Source organism: Botryllus schlosseri, chromosome 2, assembly GCF_051294905.1.
Source record: "Botryllus schlosseri isolate E-star chromosome 2, Bs_hap1, whole genome shotgun sequence".
Taxonomy (NCBI): Eukaryota; Metazoa; Chordata; class Ascidiacea; order Stolidobranchia; family Styelidae; genus Botryllus; species Botryllus schlosseri.
Window position 1 is genome coordinate 5,210,754 of NC_137237.1, and position 26,247 is coordinate 5,237,000.

The 26,247-nt window shown below is 41.2% G+C and overlaps 2 protein-coding genes across 4 annotated transcripts; one reads left to right on the forward strand and one right to left on the reverse strand.

The window, feature by feature from the left end:
• Positions 1-446: 446 nt before the first annotated feature.
• LOC145433131 (uncharacterized) lies at positions 447-11,193 on the forward strand. Of its 2 annotated transcripts, XM_080310072.1 has the most exons (20): positions 447-548; positions 612-781; positions 1,044-1,154; positions 3,041-3,181; positions 3,689-3,771; positions 3,837-3,925; positions 3,991-4,090; positions 4,893-5,064; positions 5,558-5,692; positions 6,218-6,433; positions 6,673-6,837; positions 7,777-7,913; positions 7,983-8,151; positions 8,220-8,387; positions 8,706-9,072; positions 9,893-9,969; positions 10,037-10,162; positions 10,224-10,722; positions 10,787-10,863; positions 10,927-11,193. In XM_080310072.1, the coding sequence occupies exons 1-20, from the start codon at positions 517-519 to the stop codon at positions 11,046-11,048; spliced, it is 3,156 nt and encodes a 1,051-aa protein (XP_080166198.1). In that variant the 5' UTR covers positions 447-516; the 3' UTR covers positions 11,049-11,193. The 2 variants fall into 2 exon arrangements, with proteins under 2 accessions (XP_080166198.1, XP_080166199.1); XM_080310073.1 differs by lacking the exons at positions 7,777-7,913; positions 7,983-8,151; positions 8,220-8,387.
• Positions 11,194-11,697: 504 nt separating this feature from the next.
• Positions 11,698-19,744, reverse strand: LOC145433133 (uncharacterized). Of its 2 annotated transcripts, none has more exons than XM_080310077.1 (11): positions 19,524-19,744; positions 17,712-17,809; positions 17,437-17,639; positions 17,235-17,368; positions 16,975-17,176; positions 16,690-16,898; positions 15,754-15,899; positions 15,502-15,682; positions 13,173-13,683; positions 12,719-12,875; positions 11,698-12,426 (listed from the first exon to the last, which is right to left on the reverse strand). In XM_080310077.1, exons 1-10 carry the CDS (start codon positions 19,588-19,590, stop codon positions 12,743-12,745), a joined length of 1,884 nt encoding a protein of 627 aa, XP_080166203.1. In that variant the 5' UTR covers positions 19,591-19,744; the 3' UTR covers positions 11,698-12,426; positions 12,719-12,742. The 2 variants fall into 2 exon arrangements, with proteins under 2 accessions (XP_080166203.1, XP_080166202.1); XM_080310076.1 differs by having other exon boundaries at positions 12,781-12,875; positions 19,524-19,741.
• Positions 19,745-26,247: the final 6,503 nt, after the last annotated feature.

Consider the following 26,247-nt stretch of genomic DNA (forward strand, 5'->3'; position numbering starts at 1 on the left):
GTCGACCTAATCCTATCGGACGGTAAATTGTTAAATAACCGGATGTATTGACATAAGACTCCGTTGACAGACACGATAGGTAGACGCTTTCACATACTTCGGTAAGGAGTAGAGACGCGGCTTTCTGATACAGCAATGGAGAAACCGAAACCGAATACTACAAAATGATGACTATATGATCCAATAAAGTTTATGAGGTTTCGACGCTCAGTTTTAACAAACTGACGTAGGTTTGGAATAATTGTAGTAATTGAAGTAATTGAAAGATTAATCTGATCATGCTTAAAGGACAGGAAGAGAGTATATTTTATGAAGACTTAGACCGCAAGCGTGGTAATATGGATGTTCGCAGAGACGGGTGTCGTAGGCAGATAGTTAATGTCGGTGTGCAGTTTTAATGATGTGTGTTCTTGTTGAATTACCGAGATTTATGAATTATTTCACGATATCAGGTATTTTACCGACTAATAGGTCAATAAACTACAATAAATCATTATTACCACATAAGGATTGACGATGAGGATACTCAATAAATCCTCACTTCAAACGTAAGTTCCTAATTACGCACCTTCTGCAGAATAACACCTATCTACCTTCGATTACATTTACAGCATCGTTACTTTTCTACTCGTTGGTTGTTCTTTTGGCCAAGACGATGAGCCATGCATGGATAACCCCGAAATGACATGGTGTGGCACTCAGAAAATGCATTGCAGTCTGCCATTCATGATGAAGAACTGTCGCAAGACGTGCGAGATTTGTTCTACTGAGAATTCAACTGGTATTTACATCTCACCTACTTGATACAACTGCTCTCAAGCTTTACTGCCTTACGAAAATAATTCACTTTCGAGGCAAACTCGTTTTAAAGTTCGACTGTATCGGGTAGGACCTATCGCAGATCTTACTCATTTTGGCTATGATGATAATTTAGAGTCGGATTCGGCAGTTTTAAATCAGTTCCATTATCGTTACTCCCGATCCGATGACTTTCACGCAGGCGCAAATGACATTTTTCCAATCCGTTTCCTTATCTTGCACAGATTGTAGATCTTTGAATTGTGACCACATTTGCTTCTCCTCGGAGGGCGATGCCCACAGGTGTATCTGTAGAGTTGGGTATGAGCTGCTGGAAGACGGGAGGACGTGTCGAGGTATGAATTACATTTAATACGAATGAAATGTAATTATATAAATATGAGATAAACGCGTTTGGAAAGAGCAGGCAAACCATCTGAGATGTCTAACCATAGCTGAGCGTCATAGGCGCAGAGCAGTCAATTTGTAAGTGTCCTGTTTAATACTCTCGTGTCGCTTCGCCTGAGTGATTAATGATGTGTGGTTGTGCATAGGGGTCTTCAAAATTGACTTTTTTTAAAAATCGTACTGGCTATTTGATAAAATTGTTAGGTTACCTAATTTAAGCCTGCACGCCAAATTGGGTTCAATTCCAACCAGTAGCCGCATTGCTACAGGAGAAGAAAGTTTCTATTTATTATATAAGAGCAAATAACCAAAAATTTGAAAATTTTCTGTTCACCCCATGAAAGTGTTGGGTTGTCTATAGAAACGATGTTCACCAAATTCGATTCAATTCCAACCAGTGGAAGCGGAGTTATTGCCGTCGAAAAATTTGGATTTAAATAAAATAGTATTTACGGTGGGCACCATTATAATAAATAACTAAAGAATTGGTCACCGTAAACACTATTTTATTCATAATCCAAATTTTTCGACGGCAAAATCTCCGTTTCCACTGGTTGGAATTGAACCAAATTTGGTGAACATCGTTTCTATGGACAACCTAACACTTTCATAGGGCGAACAGAAAATTTTCAAACTTTTTGTTATTTATTTTTATATAATAGAAACCATCTTTTCCTGTAGCAATGCGGCTACTGGTTGGAATTGAACCAAATTTGGTGTGTAGGCTTAAATTAGGTAACCTAACAATTTTATCAAGTAGCCAGTACCGTTTGAGAAAAAACTCATTTTTGATGACCCCTATTGTGCAATTATCCATCTAACGAGCCGTTAAATGGTTCAAATAAGTATCAGTGCATTATGCGAATATAGTGATAATTTATTCAATCCGCACAACTGCCGGCAAGGTTGTGCTGATACATGCCCAACGAAATGTCAGGGATGCCCGGTAAATATTGTGGGCGTGCGCCAGCAGCGTATGCCATGTACGGCGTAAGCTATGCCATGTAATTATAGTGGGTATGGGCATACCAAGAGTGTAGTGGGTTATTTTTAGTATACTACAGTACACTGTTGATATTGATTTAGAATAATATTCGTCACCATCTTAATTTAGCCTATTTTCATAAAAACAATATGGATTATGAGCAAATTTGCCAGATTTTTAAAGTCAAAGTGCTGTCTCAAAATGGTGGCCTTTGGAAAATTAATCCAGTACCTATAAATATATATTCCTTTCCACTCCATAAATGATTGAAATAATCTGAGTCGTGTAATGGTAATCTACTAATGACATTTTACGATGTCCTTTGGTATATTATGGTTGCCCGACATATGAGCATGCGACACAATGGAAAACGACAGTTCAGCATGTAACACATCAGCATGCGTCACTTCAGCATGTGACTGTATAACCCAAAAACTTACCCTAACCCGAAACATAGCCTAACCTAACCTAACCTAGCCTAACCTAACCTAAGCCCTAACCCTAACCCAACCATAAACCTAACCTAACCTAGCCCTAACCCGTAATTTAACCCACATGCTCATGTGTCGCATGTCAAATTGTCGCATGCCGAAGCGTCGCATGCTGTAATGTCGCATGCTCATATGTCCACGGACCGTATATTATAATTACACAATTTATGAATCAAATTTGCCCCCGCAACATGGCTTACCGTTTCGGTAAATTATTTCTCAAACCATTACGAAAGGCGTGGCATTCACGCTCTTGCGCATAAATTCGGAACAGAACCGGCCAACAAAAAGATTGAATCCTACCACCCTGCTTACAGCCGCGTTTGTTAAAACGCTTTCAATCATTATTGCATTGTAGATAAAGATGAGTGCGAAACTGAATCGCCTTGTCCCGGAGAAAATTGCATCAATACGGAGGGATCGTATCGTTGCGAGGGAAAATGTGGATCGAATCAACTAGAATACTACAAAGACACAGAATGCTGTGAAGTATCTAAAGGTGCATTACAATCCTTATTTTGCGAGGCCTATATTTACTATGCACAACCAGTTGTACCTTCTAGTATGGACCGAACCCATCAATTCTCTACTGCACAGCCCATATCATTGCATACAGGCCTATATATGAGAATATAAGGGTACAAGCTGACTTCGTGACCTATAATGGTCGTATTGCTGGACACCATTCCATCGGATTATTTCTCATATTTTTGAAATAAACTTCTGTCCAACTGTTTTCATCTACCAGCGTATAATAAACGTGGATTTACTGCTGCTTTGGGTGCATTCTTCCCAAGTATGGAGTTTGGGTTGTTGGGCGTAGCGTAATCATGTGATTATTACACCGTGATAAGAAAAGTTGTAATGACTGTTCAGTGTTCATGTGTAAAATGAACTAAATTCCCACCCGTAACGATGATACCGATCTATTTAGAAAGTTTCCATCGCGGTCCTTAACAGTTCTGGATACGAACAGAATGATTTACCGCAAATTAATAATTTCCAGGCGGTTCCTGCGGCATTAATTCTGAAAACGGTGGCCCAGAAGCCAGAGGAAAAAAGGCTATAATCACCAGATGGCCGTGGATGGTGAGACCAAGACAACGACGCATTCATTTGTACACCATAACACATATACCTAAAAACACTTTCAGACTCTAATTGTAGTTGAATCGTCACATAAAGACTGCGCAGGGGTATTGGTCGATAGTTCCTGGGTTTTAGTAGCTGCTCATTGTGTTAGGTAAGAAACCGCGACACGACATAAAGCAATGCATGATTGGTACTAACCTACGCATTTGTCAACAGAGGGGCGAGAACAGATGATGTGACGCTTTTGTTCGGGATCGCAGCAGACGATCTGCACCATTCACTCAACGAGAACTTTCAAGAGCGGAATGCTGAAGCGGTAATGTATTAATCACTATAATAAAATCTGTAGACTCACTAGGGTTTACTGTCATGACATTTTAGCCTATGCGTTAGCCCACTTCGTCAATGACAATAGCTCGTACTGTGAACACTGAACAGGTTACCAGCGTACTGTATATTGATTGAATGTCGGAGATAGTCAGACAGGAATTATCGGGAAGTTGGAGAGGTAGGCTTGACTGGACGAGCCTAAAAACGGTTACGCGTGCATGCAATACACTGACGGCTACGCGGTCACGACCAAAAAGGGTATAATCACATTATAGCTAAGTTCATATAGCGCAAAATTAAACGTCATGAGATCACACCCTATGAACTTGAGTCAGTCATGAAATTCAAGTTTCTTCAATCGCTTCAGAGTCAATTATAATGGAAATTGGAAATGCTGTTGAATTGTAATCTTGTAATTCTCGCTGTGTCGAAGTTTCCATGAGACTCATATGCCTATCCTCATATTCGATACCTTATATCTAAGTAAGCTACACCACTTTCCCAAACGATGATTGATTGTGCAAGCTTACCCTATTATCCAGCTTGATCACCACTCGCCTTAGTCACCAGTAGCAGATGCAGATTATAGCAGAGTTGCACTTCGGTGACATGAGATGACGTACAGCCGTGATCCCGCCAACCACAATTATTACGCCATAATTACGTTTACTGTGTCCAAACTCCAAATGCAACAAAACTCGACTGGTAACGAGAGTACATTAATGATTATGATATATACCACTGTAATCACGCTTCGTTGGAACGATGTGGTGTTTCTTGCGTTTCAGATACACATCCACCCAAATTATCAACGTGAAGGTTATCGTCACAACGTTGCTCTAATCAAGCTCAATAGAGACGTGGAGCTCACCAACTTCGTGCGACCTAATTGCTTGCCACACGGAGAGGAGCCAAATATCGATAAAAGATGTTGGGCGTTAGGTTATGCCAAATCACCAGGTACACGTTCATTAAAATTTGACACGGTATACAAGCAATGGCCAACTCATTTTGTATTGCATACTTTATTATCCTATCACAGATAAAGTGTATCGTGGTGTTGTAAGAAAATAACTATTTAGGGTTTGGGAAATCCTAACTATTCTACACTATCCACTGTCGTTCGGCTTGCAGCCTTTGTAGTAGGGCCCTTGTGACAAACTCCTGAAGCAAAAACTCGAGAACTGCTGGGGAGCCACTGGCTTCACCTATTTTCGATGTGGAGCAACCAAAATTATATACACCTGACGTACTTCGACATTCATTTCGATCAACGTCGAATATAGGTTTGGTCAAACTGTAGGCCTATCCACGACCTAAGCCACGGGACAATTATCCAACCTGCTCCTCGGCGTCTTAATAGGGCTACTCTGCAATCATGGACGGATGCCCCTACCCGTATTTCCAATACAATATAAAATTATTACCATAATCAATGCGAAAATTACCACAGTCAGCAAGTTCCGTGACTCGCGACGAACTCTTCATGAGGAGACAGTGTACATTTCCGCACCGAAAGATTGTGGAGATATGGATAACGGAATATGCATTTCCCACAAAACGCCTGGATCAGTGGGAGATTGCCAAGGTCAGACAAAGCCGCCAATGTATCAGAGATATAGCGAAAGAGTCATTTTATGTGAATTTGAATCCAAAAAGTGTTTTAGAAACAGTATTCCGGTTTGGACTGCCAAGTTCAGATGTGGTCAGTAACTCCATTTTCGGAGAACTCTAGTACAGTACTTGCTCAAGCATATTTGTTTTTATACTACTTCCACTTGCACTACTTAAAGGTTTTTGAAGCAAAACTAATAAACTTTTTACAACTTATATAGTTTTCGAGTGGGTTTGCATCACAACTATTAGAGAAATTAACGTAACAACATGAGTAAGTAGACCCTTTACCTCGTCAACTGGATATATTTTCCAAAAATCTGCTAATTTTAGTGACATTTGTCATTTTGAATCAGCCGCAAAGATATATTTTGCAATTTCGAAAAGAACACACACGCAATTGTCCACTGAAAGTAGCCTATGCTAAGCCAAAAATCTTCGTCCCTTATACAATATATATCAACTATATATTTATCGACTGCGAAATGTTGATTTTTAGGATCAACAGGTGGACCCTTGGTATGTCAAAGATGTTCATCGTGCGAGTGGTACGTGGCGGGATTGCGAACAACAGAAGGGCAGAGCTGCGCGTTTCGAAACGAATTAAAGTCTAATTTTACAAAATCGTCCGATTATGAAGTATGGATGAGGGAGACAATGGGATTGGCCGGCCTTCGATCTGCGATTGAGCCGTCATGTAAACCTCAAAGACGATGTAAGTTATGCAGCTATATCCGGGCATCAGAGCTCACAGTTACTCTGCGTCACAACCGTACCTAAGTCGTGTGGTCAACAAAGTGTTATGCGAAGGGGGGGGAGGGGATGTATAACACCTAACACTATCAAAAATCCCACCAAGTATAACACCTATATCAATACGTCGCATGTTTAATTCCCGCCGATTACACATCGTCTTCTCTTTTAATTATATTTATATGTCCCGCCGTTCTTCAGTTGGCGTTTGGAATTCTTGGGGATCATGGAGTGCTTGTTCCGTTTCTTGCGGAAATGGTACATCGCATCGCACACGTACCTGCAGAGGTGCTAAGCGGGGTACAATTGGTTGTTTGGGAGACAGCAAGTCTACCAGAATATGTCGACGGCGTTCTTGCAAGACCGGTGAGTGTATAACTACATGTGTGTGTTATTGGCGATTGAGCTGTAATCCCGTGCATTTGCTCGCAATATCGAGTATTACTGCAATTAATGGTGAGCTCGTTTAATTGGATTGAGCGCATAACATCGAGTGGTTTTTATGCCAGTTTTATGCGATTGGTATTCCGATATCACGTATCAAATGCAATTATTGAATTCGGAACCCTGGAAAAATTCTGCGATAGAGATTGTCAAATTCCAACTACGTCGTAATTGGTCAAATGAATCACGGCAAAGTGATATTATTCATTCGCTAAATATCACGAAATGATATAACATCTCAACCAACGGGTCGGATTTACCTTCCCATCTATTTACGACAAGCTATTGAAATGAGTTTAGTTGTTACTAAGCAATGAAATGTGATTCTTGAGGCGTAATCCGGCAATAATTCGGGTATGTGTTGAATGTCTGGTGCAATCTTTGCCCTCCGTTTAGAGATCGTAAAATTGAATTGAATCTTTCCACTGGTCCATACACATGCTAAATCGATTATATTACTTATGATGTTATTCCTCGGCAATATATGCGTAGCGCCAGACGGCCTGCAGCTTGTTCAATATTCAGGTGTGTGGCTCCGAACCCGCCTACTAGAACTTGTACGTAGCATTCTTGTGTATCATTTTGTGATTGTTCAGCGCAACATACCATATTTCTTACGACATGCCTATCCGATATGTTCATATTATGCACGTGCACGGGTGTTCTTAATTGACAGGAACTGATTTGACAAAGTATCAATTCGCTTGGTGACAGTGTTAATAGCCATATTCAGTGTAGTTAACCTCATGTAAGGGTGATGAGTAGAGCAGGTATGGTACAACGCGATAATGTCAATCGCGAGTATAGAATGCAAGTATCTGCATGTATCCTGCGGTTAACGTTCAGTCCTTAATGTTGCAGAAGAAACTAAGAATTCAGAATGGGGAGAATGGAGCCAGTGCAGCTCCACTTGCGGGAACGGAACCAGGCGACGTTTTCGGTCATGTAAAGTCAGAGATTCAGGAAAACCTTGCCGAGGAAAGGACAAGGATGAAGAGGTATAGCAGGAATATTCAACTTTATGTCAAATTTTGAATATCAGTTAGAGGCTTTCCTTTTGCTTTCAGAAGTGTAATACCCGTCCTTGTCCGAAATGGAGTAGGTGGTCGCAGTGGGGGCCGTGCAGCGTAACTTGCGGCCGAGGAAAAAGGGTATCGACTAGGGCGTGTGCGAATGGGGAATCGGGTCAGGCTGGATGCCGAGGCAGAGTGCAGAGAGCGCAAAACTGTCGAAAACGTAAGTCCCGAATGTTATAAAGCCAGTACCTCTACCTGGATTGAGGAAGAGATTGTTTGTTTTGGAAGGAAACTGTCCTGATTGGAGTAACTGGAGTTCGTGGTCGAGTTGCTCTGTTTCCTGCGGTGCGGGAGTTAGGTCGAGCGAAAGGAGATGTATATTTAGAAATTCCAAAGCGAGTGGGTGCCGTGGGAATTCTACCAGGACCAAAATATGCAATGAAAAGGATTGCGAAGGTGATATTGCAAGATGAGAACAGCATAAGCATAAATAAGTAAATATATATATAAATTTCGCAATAGTTGCTTATCTAGCATATATTGTAAATCCAACAATATCACGTGCAGTTCAAAGACAATTTCATCATTCTTTGTTTTAATGAAATGATGAAAACAGAAAGCGGTCTATCGTCGCGAAAGACTTTCACTATCATAGCCGCGTGATCTCATCATAAATAAATCATCACTCTCCAGAGACTTGTGGCACTCCATACCAAACACTTTCCTTGAGAAAACTTGCCCTTAAACCTTAATCCTTTGCATATTTCGGTTCAGATTGTAGCGAATGGTCGCCTTGGTCAGACTGCAGCGCATCATGCGGCGACGGAACGCAGCAGAGATCCAGAAAGTGCTCGCGATTTTCACTTCAAGAAAAAACGAAAGAAAGGACCTGTCATTCTGGTGTTTGCCCCTTATTCTGGTCCGAATGGTCGGATTGGTCCGCATGCAGCGTAACCTGCGGCCGAGGCGAACGATCGAGAAGACGGCAATGTGACGGTGGCGATGACTCGAGATGCGAAGGTTCTTCGGTCGAAAGAGAACCGTGCGATAAGATCAAATGCCGAACACAAGAATGGAGTGACTGGGGCCCTTGGAGTCAGTGCGATACAAATTGTGGCAATGGATTGCAGACAAGAGAAAGGTTTGCTAGACTTTTGCAATTAATCATCGTAATACGATTTGCCCCTGAAATCCTCGCGTGTAAACACTGGACGAATGCATATGGAGTCCTATATATCCCAAGCACTATACATAATTTTTATATCTTTGGTGATTCCATTTGTACGCATCTCCCAGAAAAGATACACTCACTTTCAGCATGACATATTCACCCCATTCTAAACAAATATGTGGGATCTAAATATTTTCTGCCTCTGATGGGATACATTATTAGCTCACAATAAAGACGTTTACTTCTGAATTCATGTGAGAAGACAAAACCTCAATGCATAAAATTTAAAGGAGATTATGAGATAGCAACTACATGCAATACCGTTAGGGTTGCATTCAAAACAAACGGTGTTTTAAAACACTTTGTTTAAAACCTATTTTGAACAGTGTTTTAAACAAAGGCATTTAAAATTTATTTTTTATTTTTTCAAGTTGTAAAACTATGTCATAATTGTGTAAATACTTTCCAAAAACATGTTGTATGAGCCTACGGACAATTACCACCCGATATAGCCGACGTATATCGATACGCGAGGGTTGGAACCTTCAAAATAGTCGGTTCAACATTAATAGTAAAGATATTTCGTCAAAGGAGCTATATTTACCCTATATTTTCAATTGTCAATGTCAATCCACTATGACGTCACAATTGAATATTCGTGACGTCATGGCTCAAAAAAACAATAAAAAACATGTTTAAAATTAGGACCTTGTTTTAAACTTGTTTGTTTTAAATTGATTTTTGTTTTAAATGCAACCATAAATACCGTTATGTTAAAATAATGTAACAGGCAATGCAGTCAAAGACGATGCCAAGGATCGGACCGAGAGCGGAGACTGTGCAGCGGCGGCAATTGTCGCGTAAACGGTAAGGACTCACACGCCAACGCTTCTACGATCACTTCCCTTTTATATGACTTTGACTTGCGCAACAGATAAGTGCTCGTCGTATAACGATAATTGGCCTTCTGTATACTGCCGCACCAACGTCAGAAATTGCCTGAGACAAGAGTTCGCCAATGTTTGCGCCGCCACGTGTTGCGGTGAGATTCGTAAGCAAGGTTCGTAAAATATTAATGTTTTCGGTCAATATAGCATGACATTTACACAGCACGTTTTTAGTGTACAGCGAATGGTCTTCTTGGGGTCGCTGTTCTGCTTCATGCGGTGGCGGATGGCACGAACGACAACGTAATTGCTTAGTGCGCCGATGGTGTCAATTCTTCGGAGAGCCCCTGCGAGAGGCTAGAGAATGTGGCCGTAGGAGCTGTTTTGCGAGAGGATCGGAACCGCTGTGTTCGGCGTCGTGTGGCGGCGGTCTGCGACAGCGCGCGTGCATCGAGAACGAATGCAGTGCCGATCAACCGTTCGTTACCGAAGAATGCAACACGGAACCATGCCCGAACGTTATGTCCGAGTGGTCGGAATGGAGTGAATGCGCGGTGTCTTGCGGAAACGGAACGAAAAGTAGGACCAGAAACTGCACGGGAGAATTCTGCGGCGACGAAGTAACGCAGGAAAGCGCAGGGTGCAACGTTGGAGACTGCGGATTGTGGTCAGAATGGAAATATTCCGGTCAGTGTTCAGTAACCTGCGGGCTGGGCTCTATAACTAAAACAAGGTAAAGTATAGATCTTTTAATAGCATTGATTTGCCGTGACGTTTGGGTATTCTTTGTGATCTAGAACTTGCGTGAAAGGAACATGCGAAGGTGAAAGCAAGCAAGAAGAGCTGTGCGTTGGTTCAGACTGTCCGACTGTCGGTGAGTTAGCGCGAATCGCCGTCCATATTGTGTAAGTCCTGACCAATTATTTTGTGTACGCAGAATCATACACCGTGTGTGAAGATGGTCCGAGCATGCGGGATTATTGCCAGTTGTTGAAAGGCAATTGCAATAGCGGGTATATGGCATTCGCTTGTCCCAAAACCTGCGGGGCGTGTTCGTGAAGTCACCTCCTCATTTCATTCATTTCAATGCATTTTCTTTTCTATTTGCACCATGTTGTAATTCTAATTTGCTTCGATGTCTATAGGCCTATTTCTATGACGTGTTATTTTCAATATTTTTCAAAATTAATGTAAGCGAAGGCGATTTCTATGTGGTGGTAATCAGTGAGTTATTTGAGTTAAATGGTTGGTAAGTCAGCCCAAATTCCTTTTATATAATGCACATTGCACAGGTTAGATCTGCTAGAACGTAGTCGTAGCCAGGGGAATGACAATCGGGTGGCGCATCCAGCAGAAGGCTAACAATGCTCTTCCTCCTATCAGTACAACAAACAACTCTGATACGATAGCTATAGTGTCGTTTATGAACTAACCATGACGAGTGCACACTAAATGAGAAAGATAACGTGTTGTGTACCTTCTATGACACATTGACCGGTCGCCAGGTTGTTACTACGCAGAGTACTGACCTGCACTTTATAAGTCAGAGTTCAGACTCGTATTTCACCGGTCAATAGCTATTTGACAGGTGTGTGACAGTAATAGTCTCCGGAAATCATTGTATCCTAGATCACTACATTGATTTTTATACATGAATATATATTCTCAATTTTTCTCATTGGTATTGTCAAACATATATGACAGCACGTTGCTCAAATATGTATATTTTCGACATTGATGTGGCGATGAGACCCCATCATATAATGCTATATTATAACGTTAATTTCAGGATATTATCGCTTCAACACAATTATAGCAGATGTTGAAATAGCTGGAATTCATGTCGAATCTAGCGCACCTGAAAACACCGTCTCACTTTGATTCGGGGAAATAAATAGGCGGGAATTAACAGTAATAGGTGTTAGGAACGAAGAATCCTATTGGAGGTGCGCATTCCACAGGGTCTAAGTAATGTTGTCGTCACCATGAAGAGGTTTCACTCCACAATAGTAAGCATTGTCTTCGAAAATGAACTAATATAGTAATAGAGCGCGAGAAAATAGGAAACAATGTGAGAAATATCGTCGGACGAGAGACGTTCAATTAGTTTCTAATACTTGGGATATCATTTCACAGGCATTCATGCCGTTGCATCTTTGATCGGTGAAATCGGGCATGACTCAACGTCTATTTTCGGTGCGGTCCATGATTTCCGAGAACCCGACTCATGGATGATGTGATAATGACAGGGCGTCATGGTGATTGATCTTTTCCGGCGTGATCGCCTTGGCACGGCAGGTCACACGGTCGCCACGTGACTCTTAACAGAGCCCGCACGATTTCTTGCAAAATCGCTTTCCGATCTCTCCCAAACAGTTGATACGATTCCTGTGACATGTCTTGTCGACGATATAATGATTTGCGCACGCTGTTGAACCTGCCAGTAGAGTTTGCGGTTTATAATCAGATTTGATACTACAATGAGCTTTGATGCTACAATAGTACATAGACACCCGATTTCGAAGGAGTATGTACTATAAATAGAACATAAGCTGTTTTTGATAGGAAATCGTTTTACCGATCTTCTGTAACACCATTAATTAACGAAACACCAATCATCCGACAGCTCAGCTTGTAGAGTAGATCGTGTTTCTGCAAGCTGAATGCAAACTCAAGCGATTACTTCAGGGACATCAGGCGGATATTTAGGCCGCTGGAAGCTGTCATACCTATTTCCCAGTCTGGGCTCATATTTAACTATACTTTCGCTGTCGTCGGCCCCTACGCGCACCTGAAGAATGACACGGCTTCGCGATGCACTGCAGGTATTGAAGATTGTTGCCAACGCAGAGATTTGTGGAAATCGATGGAGATCCTCCGCATAACCTGAATCAAAGTCAATGTTGTCGTTGTTGTTGTCTGTGGTATTCATGGTGTTTTTCGACTACAATGGTCATTTACACCAGGCCGATATTCTTTATTATGACCCAAGGTCAACAGTCTTTTTTAAGACACCGCTTACGCGGATCATTTGGCGAGGAGGAGCCTACACAAACCTCCAACAATTTAAATGGTATTCTGGACTATACCTCGGTCGGACTCTAACCCGCAACCTATTGGCGTTGCAGATCTGGATCAATGTCGGATACGTTCAAACTGCGAAATTTGTCAAGTGTTATTTACCTTGAACGCGATCTCCTTCCTTTCCCGCAGGACCTATCGCACTGTGACCACTGAGACCAATTTGACCATTGATAATATTGTCGACGTGCAGTGTGCGGTACCGTTGTTATATTCCTTGAACACGGTTGGTACTCATCATTCTCACCCACGCACCTATCTCCTCCGTAACATATCCTGGTTCGCATCTGGTAATTGCAGGTTGACCAGGAGGTCCACGAACCCCACGTGTCTTGGCACGGCGGTAAATGAGCACCGCAATGTGCTCTCTCGCGCGCGTTTCCAGTACACGGGACTTTGCTTTCGCACACCCTTAGACGACTGCGATAACCTTTTACTCCGCACGTTTTAGAGCAAGGGCCCCACGGCGACCACTGGGACCATTGCTGCGGGCAGTCTTTTATTTTACATCTTCTCGATTCTGTTTTAACTTTCATCACGGACGCTCCTCCGGAACGATATTGAGCTCCCTCGCCGCACGACGCCGAGCATGATGACCAAACGCTCCACGGCACTATGGACCATGAAATTGTAAATATCAATTACGGTATACTGGTTGTCGGTGGTTAAAAGTCACGTTAGACAAGGAGATCAGTAACGCGGTATCTATACTTATTCGAAGTACTCCAGTAGATTTTGACTACTTCCAAACTCTGCTAAAGTGGTTGTGATGTTAGACTTCTTCTACTTAACTGTTCGCAGTTTACAGTGGCCTAGAAGTATATACTTTTACTCGTACTTCAGGGGGATAGTGGAGGTACAGAACATTAGTATACCATTGAATAATTTGTTCATATTGAAATATACTCGAATACTTTCGGTTGACACCTGTTGTAATTGTCAGCAATCAATGCAATGTTCTAAATCAGCGGTGCTTAACCTTCTTTCCTCCAGCACCCCTTTCAAAAATTATCGGTCTCTAGCGCCCCCCATATTGTAAGGACTGTAATAAAGACAATGGGTAAGAGGGAGGGCCGTAACAGCACTTCGTCAGCCCCCCCTAAAACACAATTATCTTGCTCAACCATAGCGTGATAAACTAAATTTCTGAGGGCTTCGCCCTAGGCGCCAAAATTTTCTATAATGCATGAATGAATTGTTGTTAATGGCTTATATATGTCGCAATAAACTTTTTATCCTATCAGCCCACGTAATCAGATTATCAGTAGCGCTGAGTAAGCTGTTTCCTTGGAAAATGAAGGCCACGTAATTACTAATTAAACATATTCGAGCGTATGTCTTCGTGCATCGTGGCGTGGTAATGGCCGACCCCTAAATACCTATTTCTTTTTTTCTATAATTATGCATATTTTTTCGTGGGGGAGTCGTCAATACATGATGTGTAAGTTATGTTCATTCACCGAAATAATTTAGGGCACCCTTCGAGCTGACCCCCCATCCGATTGGGGGTTTGGGTTGAAGCAGTTTCGGTCCAGGTAGTAGGTCAAAGCCCAGTCGGTCTTTTCGGGAAATATTTCGCGCTTTTCGCGCTCGAGGACCACTCGACTATAATAAACCATATAATAATTGTATGTGGTATATTCAGGGTCAAATCAAGGTTGTTATACCAACAATCGGGTACGGTCCCATACCCTGTGGTTCGAACCATCTCGAATTCACATCTCTGTGATTGGCAATACGGGGAAATTAATGGTATTGGATTTTGTTTTGGTGGTTTGTATGACGAAGTAAGTCAACTGAGAATGATATGCATACATCCACATATATCCATGTACAAGCGGCTATCGCCGTCAAAAGTGATATACAGTGCCTCGACCTACTTCGATTTACACACGCTTTGCGCTGCAGGATATAATATCTAGTTCGAAACATTTTGTTGAAAATAACCCTAGCAAGCGTGACGGCAGTGTTTTAACGGGAAATTGACGATCTAAAAGTACGCGCAATTCATTTTACATGAATTATAATAACCCACTACATTTATGAAAACATATGCAGTAAACATAGTCGCGTAGCGCGACCAGAAATTTCGAGATTTGGCATGTTTTTCGGAATGGTAATTTGCTCTGAATACTCATTAAGGATATGTCCGATCTACTAAATCATCTACTGCGAAGCCATTTTTCGCCAGCGCCCCCCATATCGCCCCCTTGATCCCAGCGCCCCCATATCGCCCCCTGGGCGTTTCCGCCCGTCTTCAAAATCGCCAGCGCCCCTTGGGGAGCGCTGGAGGCACGGTTAAAAACCACTGTTCTAAATTATCTATTGTTATTATTCACTGGTACTTGAGCAGAGAATCTCTTCGTTACTTCTACTTCTACTTGAGTACAAAAGTATGACTACTTTGACCACCTCTTCGCTATGGACTAACCTGGACATGACGACACAGCGCAACTCATTCGACGTCTTCGCTCTCCTTGGCACCCGACATCTCCGTACTTGCCGTTGACGCAAAACCGAAATGAATATTGCTCAGACAAATCGCAAGTTGATATGCAAGGAGTGTATTCGCCCCATTGCGACCAATATGCGCAATCGCGATTGAAACAAGCCTAAGAAATTATCCGATAACAAGTGAAATTATTGATCAACGCGGGTTCCGTAGGCTACCGGGAGCTCTTACTCTGGATTCAGTTTTCGACCCCAGACAATTCCGCCGCGTGTTGTCGAGGCACTCTCTTTGACGAATTTGAGATCCGGGCAAACCACACACGGCGTTGCAAACTCCCCATTCATACCACGCTGTCCACCCAAGATTTGGCGGTGGGTCTAAAAGTGTTGCGTTATAGTCAGTAATGAGATAAGACATCTTCGGGAGTATCAGTCAGTATGCACAAAGTGCCAGTACAAATGTTTTCATAAGTATAGAATATAAATTATACAAACTGGCGCCCTTACAATATACAAAGCATAATTCAAGTAGAAACAATGTTTTGTCATTGTAGGGCGACCCGCAATGGAAACTTGTGAATATCTATAATAGTTCGAGGCAATTTTTGGTAATGCGATACCGTGATTTTCAATAATTGCAAAAATAGTTGAAAGTATTTCGCAAAAGTGTTTCTTATACGTGAACGTATTCCGGTTTATATATATTATGACGATTGCGTATGAAACTTGATGAGGCTTGCGTTGCAACGAATCGGTAGATTCCGATATAGATATCACGCCATTCTATTAGCTATTTTATGCATAGAACACCCACTCAAGCGTATAACATACATCAGATGAAAACGCAACCGGGAATCGCTGAGGCAATGCATTTTGGCTTATCTGAACCGCAATCTGATGAGAACAAAAGTTGGATTATTAAAATTTCTGGCGTCCGTCTGCACGCTCTTTCCAGACAATATAATTGCATAGTGACATATCTCAAGATTTGCTAATTAACGGTTTAGGTCACAATGCACGCAAGCACGCACGATATGCCCAGGTACTTTGAATTATTGCCAACGTTTCATTAATTAATCCGCATAAGCTTTTGTGTTAGTGTTATAAGTATCGATGGAAGAGTGCTCGTGAAATTCAAAAATAGGATGGTTTTGTTGAATTGTCTTGCCTTTTCTGAAAGTGCCTTCGAACTCTTTGTTACAGAAATTGATTGCATATCTCAGTCTTGCGTCTTTTCGTATCAACGCTTCCAGCCCGAATGGCCAGGTCGTGTTATACACAACAGATCCGTCAGTCAACTCGGTCTCGCCGATCAGTATATTGTTTTTGGACTCTGGTCGATTTTCTCCGAGCGGAAGCGGCGAATAATCACATATCCTAAATTAGCAAAATGAATGGCAATTATAATCCCAATACATGGGAGAAAGTTGCAGGCTTTCGCAATGTCTCTCACACGCAAAGTACATGCTGTCGTACGAAATCCACGACGTTCGTAATATCCAGCGAGGAATCTATTGGTGCCGTCGAGAATCCGAAACTTTGCGCCACCAAATATGGATCCGCTTCGTTATACTGGGCTTGCACACATTCCGTGTAAGTGTCTGTCGGTGCTGGAGTTGGCGGGTCAAAGGTTTTAACGACACGCTTATACTCAGCTGTAGGAGTAATGTATTTTAACCGACGAAACAGGTTTCATAAAAAGCTCTAACTGACTGATATCTTTTCTATAGTCGGCCTCATACTTTTCCACGCATTGCTTAGCAGGTCCAATCAATGTGGAGGTGTTACGTAAATATACGTCAATGCATAGCTTCCAGCATTCGGCATTGTCTTTTCCAGAAGATTCGCTGTAATAAAGTAGATGTGCCACCTAATCATTGCCCGACTTATGATAACAGTAATATTTTCTCCTTACGTGCATTCGATCGTTCCAGAGTAGAAGAACCACAGCGTTTTCAAGATAGTAAAGTCGACCACGCTAGCCCAATCCCATATCTCTGGGACGGTATCGTAAAGACAATCTCGGAAATAACGCCGCAGTATCGTGTACTCCGTTTCAAACTGCTCGGCCTGTCGCTTTCGCCTACTCCTGCCAATTGAGTTCGTCGCGTTCGGCGACTACAAAGGGTTCAGTGGGAACAATTGAAATGTTATCGCCGGTGTACCGTATAATAGGATAGGTATATATACCGTTGTTGAGCTGTAGTCGTAATCCGAATAATCGTACTCGTCAACTTCTTCGTCCGTATTTCCGCTGTCAGGAGTCTGGGTATGACCAGCGTGACATCCTGTGTATAAATTGCTTCCATCATAAAAGTGGAGGTATGCTTAAACGGTCTGATATATATTCGGCATTGTTATAACAGGGGTCGCCAACTCAAAACGGGTCGCGGGCCACTTTTCAAATTTCGTAGAGGCCGCGGGCCCCAAGAATGCAATATGAGACAAAAATGCCACACAGTTTAGCGACCACATTTTTCAAAATTTAAGCCAGTACAGCGCTGTGCTCCCTGTCGTTGGCGACTGTCATAATAGGTACCACAAAAGAATGAATAGTTTAGAGAAGTAGCACAAGTACAACTAGAAATATCATGATAATCACTTTCGTTTTATTTTGAACTATGAGCTGCGCACGATACCTTGTCATCGACTAAGCACTAGGTAGCCAATATTGGGGCTGGCAAGACTCGTTACCGTAGCTGAAAGACTGTCTCCTAAAGCTTAATCTTGTGGGAAAGCCCTAATCCGTTTTCTAAGCGTCTTGGTCTTGGCAGTGTCTGGATCATTGAACTTCAAGGCAATATGTTCAATTGTTCATTCGTACCGGCTGATTCCCCCTCCACGGCAGGCTGTCGGCAGCGTCTAAGCCGTTTGAGCTAGTGGGGAATAGTGGTGTTAGGCACAGGCGAATAGCTTATTTTGAAACAACAACAACAACATTTTGATTCTGGAATAAATTTCAGCATTTCTAAATTCTTTGCTTATCGTTCTTCCGAAATCTCGAATCAGAGTACGGGCTGCAAAATCTGACCTCGTGGGCCACGTGTTGGTGACCCATGTTATAAAAGATTGCGCAGCGGTCGTTAGCGCATCCCGACGAGCTATAAAATATTTTGAAAATAGCTAATGGCTAAACGATCAAATCAATAGGGGAGTTGAACGGTGAATATATTAATCTTTTGACCCCCAAATGACCTATTTTACGAATAAATGTAATACAATCATAAAAGGTGTAAAGTACTGACTGATAAATCTTAACATCCGTGTATCGGCGGAAATGATTATTGGGATATGTTTATTGATGGTTCTATAGTCGATATGGTGCTTAGAAGTCAACATAACGTTGTGATGTTTGGTGTCGCACATCTGAAAATATATCCGGTTATACTGTGGATTCATCATATTAACCATAGAGATTAAAGAGCTACATTTGTGGATGATCACCATTTTAAATCCGATTTTACAAGAATTGGTTAACTACATCCTTGCAAAAATGGAAATCCATGCATTAAACATTATCATACCGAGTACGCTACTTTTCGTATGGGATTATTTCTAAGAACAAGTATAAAATGCTATTCTATGTGGAAGCGATAGCTCACACCGTTATATCATGTTGCATTTGTTATGAGATATCGGTGCGTGCACGGTACGGAACGAATATAATTACAATGCTCATCCGACGCATGGTTGATAAATTAAGGGGTGAAATCGATATCAAACCGGTAAGACTACAAGACTGTGAGATAATTTATTCAATTTATCTTGTGCGATATTTATGAGATGCCGATGCTGCATAGCACAAGATGATCTTTGTTCGCTAAAATATTTTCATTATTTAATTAATGCATCTAATATTTACAACGGTAGAAATGTTTTCTCAAATGTTCAAATCTCGTAATTCGTGCCATACTACTCCTGACTCCCGATCTCAGGCTTCCAGTAAAACTCTATGAGAGCACAATAATAACCTAAACTTTAGAGCAACTGTATACGACTTACCTTCTACCAGTACAGAGTTTTGTGTAGTCCATAAAAAGCATACAAACAAAAATAAGATACGATGCATTTTAATATCCTAAATCCCTGTTAAAGCGCATATGAAACAATTTCTCTCTTATCACCACAAATACCCACTGCATATATGCACTGTCGATCCAAATGTGAATATACAAAGTAGTACCTGAACGAACAACCTTGACTCCCGGCACAAATACTCGGGATTCTAAAATAACTCTTGTTGGGATGCTCATCTTAATCGAATCCTTAAACCGCCGACAAGACAAACACAGCCTCAAGGCTATTTACTCGTTTACCATTCCGATGAATAGAGATCTCTGATTATTCCCTACGATAACAGGAGCGATCTATGGAATTATTAAATTTAAAAACGCTTCCTGTAACCTATATAGCAATCCGAGTGTCCCGAATAAAATGAGAAATTACTACCACGAATTGGATGCTAATCCGATAATTGACCTCAGCCTGTTGAAATGCCTTATTGAATTGTCGTTCAACGCCGAAAATCATCAGCGATCGACGGAGAAATTCCATCTAAATCCAAATCTATATTCAAATTGGAGACAATCTAGGTTCAAAACATTGCTCTCATAATTTGTAATGCAATAATCTAATTGCTGTTTATAGAGATTGCTAGCACACCTGAGGCGCGTAACCACAAATCCAACTCCCGCAGATTCCTATCGTCTTTTCCGTGACCTTATTGTTATTTATGCTTTCCTTGGGGATTTTTCAGGTCGAATCGCGTATACGTTAATTTTGCTCGGAATGCATATAATTCATAGTTTTCTGCGAGTAGCTATTTTTTAGCAAATAAGAAACAGCGCAGAATGAAATCTTGCCGAAAATGAAATTTGAATGATGTATTTCTGGTATTATCCGCAGATTTGACTAACCCATTAAGGTCATCAATCGTCAGTGCTTAATGTAGGATACTGGTCGAATATAATGCGTCAGCAAACGTGAATAATCTTACCTCGCGATTAATGTGAAACCGATAGACTCCTAATCTCTACATGTTTTAATTAGAACAATTTCGAATTCATTGTATATAAATAGATACATGTGCTATATTTATACTTAAACTACACTTTACATTACGAAAATAGAAGTATATCAGGAAGTTGTCATACGACCATTGTCAGGTAAATTCACGTATTCGCGCAACTAAAAAAACAATTCCACATAGGGGGTCCTTATTGGGGGATTGTACCATTGAAGTATAAAAATAATTACAAAAATGCGTTTTCAATGTTAATTTCTGCTGATATTTTGAAATAAGCAGAAATAAATTGCACGGAGTAAATAGAAATCTTGCGAAGTATTTGCGTTGTGTATTTTGTTACATTAGTGTATATCCAAATTAAATATACTAATGGAAATCAAGAATAAATAGTGTAACATAATGTAACATTCGATACTGTCAGCCAATGACTATGGTAACATGAAAGCAACAGTGCGTTATGAAATTAATTCTAATTATCAATCAATCTGACACCGCTTTGAGGGATGCATCGTGCTCATAAGAAATCTACGCGCACTAGCGGCCGGAGAGTTGCAAATTTAATGACCGCTTGGAAAAGTAAAAATTTAAAAACTATGCTGAACTGAAACCACTGGTTCGGTTTATGAGCAAATTTTATCCGTTCAATACACCACAAAAATGCGATACAATGAAAAGATAGGAAGGTGTCGAAACGACTTGGAATAGTCTTTGGAATCAGACACCCACCTTGGCCTATGCCAGTGGTCGGGAGCCTTTTTCGGCCAAAGAGCCTTATTGGCCCAATATTTTCAATTGTAACGAAAGAGCCATACATGTTAATCAACTGTTACGTCACAATTGAACATGCGTGGTGTACTGGTAATTTGGTAGCACTAATATGTTAGGGCAGTGGTTCCCAACCTTTTTCGTCTCGTGCCCCCCTTGGCCGACATTTGAGCTAACATTCCCCCCCCCCTATGAAAAAGTTGCCTGTGACTAAAAAATGTGCTTTTTTTACGCGTAACCATTTGTTGACTAAGCAATTAATGGTCAAACATATTCAGATATGTCCGAACTATGACGAATGCGCACTAAACTTTGGTAAAGTACAGTCAAATTTGACATGTTTTTGACCGGTCGGGTAGCCGCTGACGAAAAATAAATCACCAAGTCCGCTTGCTATAGGCTTGAGTTGAATCGATGAATTTGGCACGGTATGTTTTTCACGTTAGTTCATATGTTGGCTTGAAAAGTTAAACAATTTCACTAGTGCTGAGTGCCTTGTGCTGAGTTCGGCTTGACGTTTTCCTGCTTTTAGTAGCAATTTCGTCGAGAGGCTGTCGCGGACCTAACGAAATCGTCTCGTGAGCCTCACTTTATCAGGGGGTGTAATATCTACGGAAGACACCTAGCTTGAAATCCGCCAAAGAAACAGACAATTGTAAAGAACTAATTTCTACTTAACAGCTCTATACCATAAAACTCTAAAAACCTTGTGAACCCAGTGTATCTTCCGATACAATGCCAAAGCCAGATTTCCCCTAAAAAAATTAGGCCAGATTCCCCCCTAAAAATTTCTAAATTTCCCACCGGTTGGGAACCACTGTGTTAGGGTTACCATACGTCCTCTTTTAAGAGGATTTGTCCCGTTTTTTTTTTTACATTTTTGAAAGTGCAAATGTCCTACTTTTTGAGATTTTGTCCTCTTTTTTGAGAATTTCGGTGGAATAGAGGGCACAATCCGACTGAGATACAGTAAATCAGCACTGAAGTGACGCTGCGGTGGCTATTGCGGCAGCTGAGCCGGAAAGTTGATCCGGTATCGCAATTTTGAAAAAGTGTCAAATTTTCAGATTTCCAAAATATGGTAACCATATAATATGTGGGATTCGTAGTGTGCGCTATATTTTTATGCCCACATGGGTAGGTGCAGCCAAACATGGTTACCACAGCATCATCATCATCATCATCATTGGTTTATTAGCAATTTCATCAGTTCAATACACCACAAAAAATGCGATACAATGAAAAGACAAGAAGATGTCGAAGCGACTAGGAGTAGTCTATGGAATCAGACACCCACCTTGGCCTAGGCGATGTAAAGAGGAGGCATGCACACTGAATGAAAGTAAAGAAGATAGTATAGAAAAAAGTGACAAGAAATAGGGCGGCATGTCATGGGAAGCGAGATCGATAGGTCAGTGGTGGTCCGGTAATCTTGAGGATGGACTGTATTTATTTAGTAGTAATTGCGTGTAGTACATACCCAGCACCCACCGTGTGATACGTCAGTGAGGGGAGGCAAGTTAGACAGTGCCTCGGATGTCGTCAGGGATGAGTGAACGAAAATTCTGAACCCTTCAATGGTTATTGTTATCTTCTAACAATGCTGTCTGGCGAAACGAGAGAGTAGCTCACAACGCAACAATGCTGTCTGGCGAAACGAGAGAGTAGCTCAAGAGAAAAAGAGCCAGACAGCATTGTTGCGTCCTAATGCCAATCTCCATAACAATGAAAAATTCGAGGCTGATTGTGGGAGTTCCAGGGCCACGAGCGTAATAAAATTTATATTTTCGTAATCAGTGCAGAGTCAGCTTTCGATTGATACCCGTTTTACCAAATTTAATGCCCGGCAAGCCGGTCAAAAATGACCGTCAAATTGCCTGTAGCCAAATGGAAATTGTGACGTGATACAATTTCACTGAGGCGTGAGAATTGCCTGTGTCGACACCATATAGGACACTATGATTACACGAAAGTATCGTTGAGTATAATTTAGGTAGCGGGTTGGCATGGCTCCGTTCACACCACATTGTCCCCCTTCGCCCATATGAAATATTTCATCACAGTATATATGGCTCATCACAACGTTTGAAACTGATGTTTCGCAAACTAGCATTTAGGCCCCTACTTATCATATCGAAATTCAGCATGTCCATGGCGTGTCCTAATCTGGAAAAGTGGACTCTGGCTTTTTTATTTCATTTTTAGAGCTGTTTTACCATACCACATTACCACTTGTGAAACTTTCTGGAATAAAGACATGAAATACATGTTCCGCTTTTTGAAGTAGTAGTTATAATTCACTTTCAATTCCCAGTATCATATACTTTGAGTTCTAATTAATATCAGTTCTTTTGTTTGGATAACATAGTTGAAGTATAAAAGCAAGTGTAGCAATGCCGTTAATTTCCGGAAATAAAGCTACACGATCTGGCATTTTTACGGTTCACCATATTTTTTATTAACGTTTACTAATCGCGCAAAGTGTTTACACCGTATGCTATACAACTTCTCCGTATTGCTCTACGACTAAACTACGGGCCTAATAATATAGGGGACCATGGTATTTTCTAAAACGTGCCGTTCGAGAAAACAGAGGATTATAGTATGGCAATATCGCATTTCCATATCAATACTCTCATTTTCATCCCATGATGCGGACGTATGCTTATGTTGTCGAAAATTGGATAGCCTACCTCCTTGTTTGCATCAATATGAATCGAGCTCGGCACCTTTCGCGTAGTTCAATTTGCACCTTTTGACAATCCACGTGAACGAATTAGGATCGTTTTCACAACTACTTACTTACTTGAGTAGATTTAATGTCGGTCAATTCTACTTCTACTTCAAGTAGTTTTAGGTTGCTTGTGGAAGAAATACTTCTACTCGTACTTGAGTAGATTTTTTCGTCGCTACTTCTGCTTCTACTTGAGTAGCTTTCTTGACTACTTTGACCACCTCTGCTATTCAGACTGCCGCGGACATTAACGACCTGCCGATCCTCAAATCGCGGCCGGCAAGCTGAGGTGTCTGATTACATTGAAATCGACGAAATTTTCATACATGGCATTATCCATTAAAACATTTAGTATAATGGAGTCGAAGACTAATTTTAGTGTGCAAATCCGGGAATGAAAAGCACTGGATTTTAAGATATTCGGAAGACGCATTCCAAATTATTGATTCAAATATAAATGATCAATATAGTTATATCATAGCCTTAATAAAGTCTATGGTTATATTGTTAAGCTCGCGGACTCATTTTGGAGCTTATATTCGGATCAAGAAAGAGCGGGCTTGACCTTGACTTCCCACATTAGCAAAATGGCTACACCGTGGATAATGTACTCCGGCAATATTTTGTGAAGCCACCAGATATTCTTTTCGCCGCGGGTCAATGCATTTTGACCTCCCTACCTACAAGGACTTTTCTGTACTGGATTACTGGTGTGATTAGCGAATACTGAGGCTGAGCTGATAACGTGATAAGGTAACCGGGTTGTATACTATAGTGAGACCGCGGACAGTATTGCTGACTGCGGAGACAGGAACTCGCGGTATTATTGTACTTGTTTCTCTTCTCATTGCCGTCATAATATTCGTTATGATGTTACAGTTGCATCAATATTCAGAAAGTCTTATAGTTATATCAATCATCAATCAATCATTATTATTAATATTTTCATCGTTTCTAAACTTCACAAGACTGCGATACAATGAAAAGATAGGAAGGTGTCGAAACAACTTCGGAGTAGCCTTTAAGATCAGACACCCACCTTGCTTGCCTTATAGGCGAAGTAAATAAGAGGCATGCACACTGAATGAAACTGAAAAGTAATAGAGATAATATAAGACGCAAGCGATATATGTCTTCGCAAGTCGCATCAGTCACCGTAACCCTAACCCATCAGTTACAGAGGACTGATAACAGTGATAAGGAGTTCACGGACATGTCACGGTATCCTATTGATAAAAAAAACGATTGACTGGTCAGGCTGTCGTTTATGATAACGATAATGATGAAATGTTGTCATTCCTGTAACCTCTCGATTTTAAGAGATGTACAAAACAATGGAGTCATTTCGAAAATTGAATGCAGCCCAGGAAGCCCCAGTGCTGGTGTGCCTGTTATGACAATACACGATACATGTAATTGGGTGATGGAGATTTGAAAATGTAACTGATTACGGCAATTGAAGCGTTTTCATGGGCCAATGCATTAGATTTAAAAAAAATCCGCAGTAAGCATGATCGATTCTTTGTACACGTATTGTCTGCTATAAAGTTGCGCATATGAGGCGTTTCAAGTTGTGACGTAACAAGTAAATGACATCACATTTTAAAAGAAAATTGTTCTCTTGTGACGTCTTCTTATTGCAATCGTTATTTATATTGTCATATGTCATCCAATATGTGTTCAAGGCTCCAAGTGCTCTGAAGCAGAATAAATATTATCTTCATTACTTTCCAAAGTAATTCAATCGACAACTTTGAGATTTTGCTGTTGATACATTGATGAACTAATCACCCCATGTCTGGTCATCACTAAGGCAGGCAGCTTATGGTATAGTACCTTGCATGACTGTGAATAAGACCATTTTGAAAAGGAAAAGGACATTTCATCCATCCCCTTCATAGTACGGTTATGAGATTATATGATAGAGTCCAAGAAGCTGGACAGTAGGTCATGGTTCAATCAACTGATATATACCCAGCTTTCTTGCTAGATGGCAGGCGCTTGGGATATACCGTAGGGCGTAGTGTAAAGAGGAAAAAGGGTGATGCTGACTCTGCAACCTGCGGTTCTATGGCGCAGACGAAAATAAGCTCCTGTCCTCCCTCTCTCTTATCGCAACGTGCAAACTCTGAATTACCTTGTTACTGGCTACCTACACAGCCAAACACTCAGTGTGGAGTGTGCTACCGTTGAGATCTCAT

Excerpts from the sequence above, each read along its gene's own strand:
- LOC145433131 (XM_080310072.1), top strand. The coding sequence starts at position 517 with ATGAGGATACTCAATAAATCCTCACTTCAAAC. Across the intron at positions 549-611 it reads AATAAATCCTCACTTCAAAC|CATCGTTACTTTTCTACTCG; the intron begins GTAAGTTCCTAA and ends TTACATTTACAG. Across the intron at positions 5,065-5,557 it reads AGGTTATGCCAAATCACCAG|TCAGCAAGTTCCGTGACTCG; the intron begins GTACACGTTCAT and ends AAATTACCACAG.
- LOC145433133 (XM_080310076.1), bottom strand. The coding sequence starts at position 19,590 with ATGCATCGTATCTTATTTTTGTTTGTATGCTTTTTATGGACTACACAA. Across the intron at positions 17,640-17,711 it reads ACGACTACAGCTCAACAACG|TCGCCGAACGCGACGAACTC; the intron begins GTATATATACCT and ends AACCCTTTGTAG. Across the intron at positions 17,177-17,234 it reads CGACTATAGAAAAGATATCA|CTGAGTATAAGCGTGTCGTT; the intron begins GTCAGTTAGAGC and ends TTACTCCTACAG.